The sequence below is a fragment of the Merops nubicus genome, unplaced genomic scaffold (genome assembly GCF_000691845.1).
Source record: "Merops nubicus isolate BGI_N331 unplaced genomic scaffold, ASM69184v1 Scaffold34471, whole genome shotgun sequence".
Classification (NCBI taxonomy): Eukaryota; Metazoa; Chordata; class Aves; order Coraciiformes; family Meropidae; genus Merops; species Merops nubicus.
The window spans coordinates 1,152-11,398 of record NW_008589576.1 but is presented as its reverse complement, the minus strand read 5'-3'; the positions used below and the strand labels follow the sequence as shown (position 1 = coordinate 11,398).

Here is a 10,247-nt window from a genome sequence, read left to right as displayed (position 1 = left end):
AGATAAAGAAAATAATGGCTTCATTTGGGGTTTGGGCAATGGTTATAAATCACTCCAAGGTGTGCACCAGCCACTCCTGGTAGAAAGCAAGAGTGCAAATTGGATGCTGCAGTAGAACTTGCAAGAAGAGGGGGTTTGGTCCTTGCCTGTTGCTGTACATCAATTTGCTTTTTAAATAGTTACCCAAGAAATAATTTACTGTAGGTTGACCATGAATTTCCTGTTACTTCACAAGGTTGTTCCCCATACCTTCCTTTTGGTCTGTCTCTTTTAGCTGACCACAGCTCTGGCAGTGGCTGAAGGCCTCCTGAGAGCCCTGTGATACCTTGCAGGACATTGGAAGTGACATGGTTTGGACTAAATGACAGTCTGGCTTCTGTTCCCTGTATCTTATTTCCTGCTTTGGAGCAAACTGCAGAGAGAGCCACAGACCCTGGTCCCAGCAGGGCTGCGGGGCGGCAGGAGCCATGTCCTGGAGCTCACCACTGAGACCCGCAGCCCGTGCCCCGCGCCTGTCCCTGCCTGTGTCACACACGCCACTCAGAGCAGCAGAGCACCAGCCTCTGCCGCCGGGCCACGGGCACTGGCCTCACTTGGGAAGGCTGTTGCATAAGAGCCTGTAAAATCTGTATCTCGAGCTGTGAGGAGTTTGCTGGGTGCAAACACACAAAGGTAGGCTTGCCCAGCCTGTGGGAGGCAGGTCCTGCTCCCCAGGGCTGTCCTCACACGCCCTGGCCGTGCTGCCCCTTCTCCAGGCTGAGCCATCCAAGGACAGCAGCGTCCTTTGCAGACTGACTGAGCGTCAGTTTGTCCCTGTAAGGGACATAATCATTATCATCTGCAGTTTACAGATGGAGGAAGTATTGCACAGAAGCAACTTGTCCAATGTCATTTAGGGCAGACAAGCCAAATCCGGATACACGGCCCAGCTCCCCGAGCCCCGCGCCGCAGTCTCACCGCCAGACAATGCCCCGTTCTCTGCTCCCAGCGAGGCTCAGTGACTGAAGTGACTCACCCAGCAAATACATTCTTCTCACGTGAACTCTAAGAGCATCACAGCTGCTGTGTATGTGGGATTATTTTCGTCTCTTTTCTGCTTAGGCAATGTTTTCAAATCGTAGCCAGGAACTTGAGAGGGTGTCCAAGGGCTGCCCTGCTTGAGCAGGACATTCTGAATGTGTTACAGCTCTAGAACTGCTTATGCTGCTGCCTGGGTTGCCGAGATCATAGATTAGTTTTGTCCTGATCTTTTCTTCCAGAGACCTTTTCTGAGAATCAGAGATTCATAAAAACACCTTCTTAACTGGGCTTCTGGGATCACAGGATGTGCTGGAGGCAAAATATCTAATTAGGAAACTGAGCAATCTCTGGCCGCGAGTTGAGGTTTCAGACTAGGTGACTTTTTGGCAGCTGCCAGGGTAAAGCTGCCACGACGGTTTTACTGGTGTTTAATGGGCTTTTAGAAGTGGCTCTGAAAGGAGCAGCACAGGTGCTGTGTTGCAGGGGGAGCTCCTGTCCCAGGAGATACTAGGAAATAAGCTATGTTTATGAAAAACCGATATATCTTAGACTGCCTCCTGTGCACCTGCTCTTGAAGTCTGGACACATCATCTCGATTCAGCTGAGATGTGTCTGGGGCATCGCTGGGGTCCCTGAGCCTCCTCAGAGGTGTGCCCTGGCCTGTGTTTGTAGGGGCAGAGCAGCAGCCTCCTTGGGGAGAGTGGGAACACACTGCTCAGGCTCGGGACAGCCAGGGTGCAGCCAGGCCTCGGAGAAGCCTCTTCCCTGCTCCCTGTGTGCCCAGCCTGCATCCCAGCATGGGGAGGGTCTGCAGCCGGAGCCACGGGGCCCGTTTCTGTACTGTGAGAATGTCCATTGCCAGAAATTCCAAATGAGGATTTGGAAGAGTCAGGCAAAGAGATACTCTGAGGACGAGTCATGCAACAGAGAGCCCAGGCAGGGTTAGGAGCTCGCTGCGGGTGTCCCGAGCCAGCGAGCAGTGGGCACCTCTCCCCCCTCTGCAGGGAGCCTCAGGGACAGCCCGGGCACAGCTGCCCCTTGGCAGCCACCGGCCGCTCGTGCCGCGGACGGGCGTCACTCACGTGGTCGATGAGCTCCTTGATCATGCCGTTCCACTGCCCCTTCTCGTCCTGCGCCCCGTACTTCCCGTCCTCCACCAGCCGGATCTCGTAGCTGAAGCCCAGGATGACGGCCAGCTCCTTGAGCAGGTCAATGCAGTACCCCTCGAAGCGGTCGTTCCCGAACAGGGCCGTGTCCGACTTGCGGAACATGACGAAGGGCTCCTCCTGCACGCGGGAAGGCAAAAGGTCCCCGCTCAGGGGCAGTGGGGTCCCGGCCCCCACCAGGGGCAGGGCCAGCCCCGCGGGTCAGCCTGAGCCACCGGGCGCAGGCTCTTCAGGCACGGTTGGCAGCGTGACATGCTGGAAATAAATTAACTTTGCACAGCACATCAGCTAATTAGCAACCTTGTTTACCCCACAAAATTTAATTTTGTCTCTTCTGAGCAGCCAACTGTTTTCCATTTGGTAGGATTTCAGGAAGAAAAATAACTATTTCATGCTCTGGAAATGAAGTATTGAGAAACAATAAAAGGGGGGAGGACAAATGGAACCCCAGGTTCCACAGAGCAGAAGTGCAGCCCACCTGCACTGCAGTGCCCGTTTGCTGCGGCGAGCAGGAGCCTGGTGAGCTAAACACAGGGCGAGGGAGCTGTGCGTGGTGGCCAGCCCGGATCGTTCCCCAGTCCAGCCCACTCCCCTCTTTGCCAGAACTAGCTGAGGGGACACGGGGCCCGGCTGCTGCCCAGGGAGAGTCTCTGCTCTCTGCTTCAGTTCTGGCTGCTGTGGGAAGGTTGGGGGATGTTGTTAATCACAGCAGCGCCAAGCACCAGCGCAAGTGAGAAATAACTGATGAAGTTCTTCAGAGCAGGCTTTGCCCTGTGGCTCCTCACCTCTAGCAGAGCCTGGCAGGTGAACTTTGCATACACACAGCAAACTGCTCAGCCCTTTGGTGAACACCAGGCTTGGGCAGTCACCGAGGACGAGGGGCACTGGGGAGCCCGAGGGAGAAAACATGTAGTGGACAGATGGAAATGGCAAAAGATGGTAGGCAGCAGGCAGAAGCTAGAAGGGAAGGGTGAGATGCCAGCAGCAGCTAATGCAGGGCTTGAACTGAAGGTATCTGCAAGGCTACTGTCCTTGCCCGTGGTGTGGCCAGCGAGGGGGGGCTCAGGTTCTGCTCTGGCCAGCGAGCTGCATTGCTGGAGTCCTCGGGGTACTGCATGGGGACAACGGGCCTTGAAGTCGCAGGTGGGAAGGTCTGGGGTGCCACTCAGAGTGCTGCCAAGATGCCCGGTGTGGTGGGGTGCTGAGGAGGGGGCTCGGGACCCAGAGCTGGTGCCAAGCTGGAGGTTGGAGGTTCTTGTCTCCCAACACAATCTCCCAGCCCCCACCTCTGCTGTGGAGACCTCTGCCACCCCTGGGGCAGGGACACAGGAGGTGCCACCTTGGCCCGAACGCGGGATAGGGAGTTCTCCATTTGCAGAATCATAAAGCAAACCGGGTAACATTGTGCCTATAGAGTTGAGCTTGGCACACACAGCTCAGTTAAACCCTGCTCTCCCCAGCCTGCTCCTCAGTGTTCTTCCCTGGAATTAGTGCTTTGTTGTGGATCAGCTGAATCTATGGATCTTGATATAAATACAGCGGCTCCAGAGCAGCCATAAAGCACTATTAATTTTGGGAAGCGCTGTAGGGATTACATACATATTTAACAGCCGAAGCACTGAACATTAGGACGCCGCTCGCTTCAGTAATGTATCTCCAGGTCTCAAACATTTCCTAGGGGGTAATTCTGAACTCTGTGAACCACTTATTCACGGACTATTTCACAATTTATTACTGAAAATGGCCAGACATCCAATTCACAAGCGCTCTCAGTTTGCTAATCGATTTCTCAGTGAAGGTGCCCTCAATTTCATAACTTCACAGTTCCCATATTGCTTGGGGAGAGTGGCGCTGGCTGCTGGGGTAATATTTCTCTTCCAACAAGTCACTGCAATATGAGCAAAAGGGGAAAAAATAACCTTCCATGCTTTTCCTTTGAAAGGTTCCTCCTACGGCTTTTCTACTACCATTTACACCAGTGCAAAAGTACAAAAAGGTGTTGCAAATGCAAATAAAATTCAGGGTGGTTTTTTTTTTTTAGAATCCAGCATATGAAAATGCAGTTATTGCAGAACTTGGGTCTAAGCACATTTTCTTCTTCTGCAGATGAGTGAATTGCAGGACAGCTGTGGCTCTGAGGTAGATAACCCCAACACAAGTGCAGGCCTGAGGAATGGCAAAATTAATAGGAACTGATATCACCCTTGTACTCATGTAATTTGTACATGCACGGGATGAAAATGTTGCCCCAAAAAAACATGCCAAAGGCAGATGGCTGACAGGTTTCCTCTGGGTCCATCATTTTACATTATGCTGCAGTCTTTGAGGCACAGTGATGATCGTGCCCTAGACCCAGAGGTTTCCACAGCTCTGGCCTGGCATCTCACCCCTGACAAGATGCATCGTGTCTGGTTTCCCTCACTCCTGTCTGTACAGCCCTCACTGGGATCCCATCCTGAACTGCCATCCTGAGGGCGGGAGCTCCACCAGCTCTCAGTGCAGGCAGCTCTGCTGCTGCCTCTCGAGCTGTCTCCCCAGTGCTGCCACCCATCCCACCCCAGGGATCCTCCCCAGTGTGCTGCACAGTTCTCATTAAAGAGAATGGGGGAAGAGGAGGCATTATATAACTTCTGTTTAGTTTTATCCAGCCACAGTACGAGCTGAACAATTCCCTTAGAGCTGATCCTCCACCTGGGAGTGACTTGATGTGATGTGTTATTCATGATGCCCTAAAAATTTTCATCTCCTATGTACAGGTCCTGGGAGCATTTTAGGTTACCTTGCTAAAATCAATGAAACCTGGCATGGCAGGTCTCTGCATTTGGCCTGTTAGCAAAACACTGCCTAAACTTCTGCTTTCTGAACACAACCAGAATGCTTAAATGCAAAGGAAAAAAAACCCAAAGCAAACTGTGTGTGTATTGTGCCTGAGTGCACACCCCCTGCTGCAAGGGGCCCAGCAGAAGCAGTCATACAATGTTGCTGAGGGATGCAGGACCTTTGGTTCCAGCTCTTCTGCCCTGGACCAAGTCTTTCCTTTCTCTGTTCTCTGGGCACTTCCTTGGTCCCTTTTCTTCTAGGATACAAACCCTGACTCTATCAGGACAAGTCCTTTTGGGAAGGCAAGGACATCACAAGGGCTCATGCCTCTCCAGACTGGAGACCGCATCCCCCGCTGGCTCTTTGCCATCTGCACCTTTATTCTCCCTGAGAATACAGAACCAAGAGGGCCTTTTCCACAGACAAAGCCATCATTCAGGCCTGAATATTTTTATCAGCTATATTCAGGCTGATATTTTCTGTTGCTGCCTGTTGATGTGCCGTGAGCCTGTGCTGTGTAATACAGCCATACAGAAACCAACGGCACCAGTCATAATTCATTAGGTAGTAAATAAAAATTCATTCTGATCTGATGCCTGCTGTCAAATCCAATAGTGAGTGTGAGAACAAAACCAGTGCGACAGCTGGAAGCGGAGGAGACCTGTTCAGGAGCCTTGCTGTGCTGGGTAACAGCATTGCTCCTCACTAGTTTGTCACACGTGTGCTAAGAGGGGGAATGAAGCAGGGTTGTCAGGGCTGAGCTGAGGCTCTGGTCCTGAGTGTTCTCTTCCGTAACAAGAGCGCTCCGGTCTGAGGTGGGCAGTGCCACCTGCCCAGGCACTGCTGGGGAATGGGTGACTGGGAGATTTCCTGGAGCTCCCTGCAGGGAGCAAGGGGGGTCAGGGCACCTGGGCAGGCAGCCGGAGTGGAGCAGCTCAGCCAGGACGAGCGGCAGGTGCCCAGGCCCGGGGGCAGATACCCCTGAGGTCTGTGGGTGGAGGACAAAGACAGGCTGGTCTCCTACCAGGACAGTGGTGACAATCAGAGATCTGTTGCTCAGCGAGTCTGTGACATTAGGCCCTCGTCCTTTGGGAACTTCTGTGATGTTCAAACCGTCGGAAGGGCTCCACACTCCAACCTGAAATAAAGAAGCAAATGAACACATGATCACCTGGCTTACATTCCTCACTTGCTCTCAGCATCCTACTGGCCTGGAAACTGGAGCTTGCTTCTTTCATCTACAGTAAACAGAAGCAAAGCTGAGATTATTGTCTTGTATAACCTGAATAAAGATTCACATTAACCCTTCAGGTGCAGGTCACTCCAGCTGCTTGTAGATGTATAATGAACAACCCCTCTGCTGTCCTTTGATGCAGGTGCATGAAAGAAGATGATGACTAGAATTTAGAGACTGAATGAGCAGTTTGCAAAGGTACTGTGAGAACAAACAGTCAAGCTGCGTTGAAGACTCAACTCTGGGCAAGGACAAAGCAGAGCAAAAGAAAAAAAAATACCCACAAAAAATATACTGCCAGTTTGCTTTGGTGGAGAGAATTAAAAATCACTCGACCAGCTCTGCAAACCCCTGGTAGGGACCGTTCCTGTCCTCTGCACTGTGGCAAACTAGGTGGACATTTCTTCCCCTTGGAAGGGCCCTGGTCACCCCTTCAGGGCAGTCCACCACAACGAGAGGTCTGGGCCCTGGCAGCAGACCCCGAGGAGGGAGCTGCAGGGACTGGCTCAGGCCTGGGCACCGGCACGGGCGGCTGCGTTCCTCCTCAGTTTGAGGTGCTCTTCTCAAGCTGTCAACGTTAATTAATTGACATTGAAGAAGTCTATTGATCCAGAAACAGCAAAACGTGTCTGTATGTAAGAGAAGTAATATGGGCAACTCTAAGCCTGTTAACCTGATCTCCACAGTGCTGGGGAGGCTTTAGAACAAACTTTGAAGGCAGGACTGGCTAAAGGACTGTGACAGTGAGATAAAGTGTGAGGAAAGCTGGAGGAATACAGGACTGCTGCCAGCAAACAGAGCAGGGTGGCCACACAGCCAGGCTGATGGGGAGAAAAACTAAATGCCCACATGGAAACAGGAACAGAGTGATCCTTCTGTAGGGTCAAACTGTGAGATGGGACTCAGAGAGAAACCAAAGGCAGACAGCTCAAACCCACTGGGGAGCCAGGAGCTTCGGATATTTTATTTATTGCTATTTTTAAGATTCTTCAGTCTCTTCAGCAGTCCGAAGGGAGAACTTGGTTTTACTGCATTCCCAAAAAGAGACTCTGTAATGAGCAGTGCTGCCTGGCAAAAAAAAATGTCATAAATTCTCGAAGAGTTTCTATGAACTTTGTGAAAGGCTCTAAATATTTCAGGTTAAACCTGAGTAATCCCCCATATCTCCCTTCGATCACTCAACAGCTGCAAGGTCAAAAGATTGTTATTCTGCATGGGGAGAGAGAAGCAAGTCTAAGAGAGCTCTGCAGCACTGCAGAGTCACTTAACTGTGCCTTGCTAAGTTGTCTTTAAGAAAATTAAATATATGGCACTTAAGACTGAATTAATCTGTTTAAAATATTAAAAAAGAAAAGAAAAAGGAAAGAAGTGCACTAAGAGAACTGTGCAAGTCAGATAGTCAAACTCCACATAATTAGGTTTAGTTAATACATCTGTAATCCCTGGAACATCCAGGAGGTATCAGGATCAGGAGTTCAATCCTAAAGCTCAACAAACATAAGCTATTATACATAATGCACCATCCGTATGGGATTTGTTTGTACTTTGGTGTTTTGTTATTTCAGATTAACTATTGACAGAAACTGAGCTTCAACAGAGGTTTGACATCGATACTTTAAAACCCCTCCAGAGCCGACAAGAAGCTTTCACAAAATAATTCTGGGAAGTGTGAAATCTCTGAATTGCTGGGTACAGAGTTTGAATGGCTGTACGAGTGTGCGTCGAGGTTTGGTGGCTTCCCAGGGGCTTCACGTGACACACGAGAGCTACAGATCCAGCTGGGGCAGCTGCTCTCCAGCACACCCATGGAGTGTTGGCTTGACAGAGGGACGTTACAGCTGTACTTAAACATTTAGATTCACCTGGTATCCAAATACTCACACATTCTTCTATTATTCCACCCACACAGCTCTCTGACAGTGCCACTATACTCCAACAAGACACGTTGGGTTTTTTGGTTTAGACTCTGTTTTATAAACAAAGTATATTGTAAAAAAAGAAGTCAAGCTAGAGAGATCATCTCCTGCTCGGCTCTTGTGAGGAGGTGGCGACTTCCCCTGCTCCTCTCTTGCCTCCTTCCTGCCGAGGCTTGGCTGATTGCAGCCGAGACTGAAGGTCGTTGGGTTTGCTTGAAATGTTTTTGTTATTCTGTATTTGACACCAAAATAATACCTGCTAGGAGAGTGCTGTGGTGACCTTGAGGATTTTTACATGAAGCAAAGAACCACTGCTGTGGTGTGAAAGTGTGGCAACAATTTATTTCAAAGCCAAGGAAAAACAAGCTGTAGAAAGGGGGGAGCGGGGAAGTCAAGCTTCACGATGCAGGATCCAGCCCCTCGGAACAGGAGGGCTGATGAAACTGCTGCCTCCAGCCCCCGGGGCTGCCTACCTGCACGGTGTGATTAATTCCCCAGCCTTAACTGGAGGAGTCATCTGTGCACGTAGGGCCGCTGGCTGCATGGATAATTGAAAGCTCCTTCCCTCCGCTCCCGGCCGGCGTTTCCCGCGTGGCAGAACCTGTCCCCATGCCCAGAGGTTACAGGACTGGGCACTCATCCCTGTTGTCATGGGGCACCTTGTGCCTGTCCAAAAGCAGACTCTGCTCCAGAAAGGGATTGCTGCCCAGTCACTAACTTGCTCCTGTAAATCTGCAAGAGCCCTTTAGCAGAACGGGGACTCAGAGCCACTGACAGAAGGGGGTCAGGCTTGGAGCCCTCTGTGGCCTCCGTGCCGTTACTTGGAGCCTGGTTAGAGCCCAGCCCGTGGCCGTTGCTCATGGCCGGTAGCCACTGTCCCCTCTGCAGGGCTTTCTCCACTCCAGGCCACTTGCTGCTCTCTTTTGTCTTAAATGATCTGATCTCACCTTGAAGCCCATGTTCCAGGAGCTATAATGCTTTGCATATTGCCTTTTTTTTTTTTAAAAAAAAAAAAAGTAATTAAGTAAGAGGAAATGAAATCCCCATGAGCTCCTGGGAATCTGATTTGCACGTCAGCACCGTGGGCCTGTGCCCAGAGGAGGTTGCTCCAGTGAGGAGGATCAGAGGCTGCAGCCTCTGTGCAGTGTCGTCTCAGGGTGGCCGGGCAAACATGGCCACCGAAGGAGATCCCTCCAGCCAGCCAGGAAAAACACACTTTGCTTTGTTCTTTGTTGTCCCTTAGAGAAGAAATAACTGAAATATGCACTGCCTCCTCCTGCAGAATGTGGGCTCTAATAAGCCGGTGCCATTTCCAGGCCGTAGGCAGTTTTCATTGTGGGAAGTCACATCAAGATGATGCTTTCAAGAGCTGTTGCCTCCTCAGGGAAAAATCAACATTTTGTAAGCAAGCCCAGCAAGATGGGGGTGGGAGAGGCTTTGTTCCTTCCACCTTTGGCATGGGCAAGGAGAGGTTAATGGCTGCTCAGAAAGTTTATTTTGCTTCTATTATCCCAGGAAAGTGCCACAAGCACTTCTGCAGCTACAAGCTGTAATCCCACACATGTCCCTTCAGGGCTAGTGAGTCATGGTCTAGGCATGGAAAAGGATCTGAGAAGTCTGACAAAGTAAATATCCTTTTATATAAAAACCAGAAAACCTGGAAACAATACAACCACCAACCATTTTCTCCGTTGCCTGAGTATCAGAATTAGACAAAGCCATCTGCAGAGACGACAAACCCTGCCTACCTTCTCGAGACCATCTTCTTTGAGGCTGATGATATCCAAATCAAAATCTGTCCGTAAACCACTGGTTTTATTAAAGACAATTCGTCCCGTTAATCCTTCCCATTGTGCCTGTGAAAGGGAGAAAAAGTAGCAGGGCTGTTACTTGGTATCATAAATAATCTTTTGCCCTCCACTGTATGTTCTTTTAATTAGTCCTTATACCAGTCCTTTCTCCCCAAAGAGCACGATTAATTAATAATCACCCCCGTCACTCTTCAGACTGCAGACAGAGCTGGAGATTTTCTTAACTCTCTTGCAGTCCTTGCTACAATTTTTGTTCGCACCTTTTGTGTTCACCAGCTGT

At 50.4% G+C, this 10,247-nt stretch overlaps 1 protein-coding gene across 1 annotated transcript; it reads right to left on the bottom strand.

Annotated features, from left to right (window-relative positions):
- Positions 1–2,030: 2,030 nt before the first annotated feature.
- On the bottom strand, positions 2,031–10,012 carry LOC103781905 (glutamate receptor ionotropic, kainate 3-like; the record flags this gene model as incomplete). Its single annotated transcript, XM_008949633.1, has 3 exons — positions 2,031–2,306; positions 6,031–6,144; positions 9,905–10,012. Coding segments are annotated over 3 exons (498 nt in total), but the record flags the coding sequence as incomplete, so codon positions are not given.
- Positions 10,013–10,247: the final 235 nt, after the last annotated feature.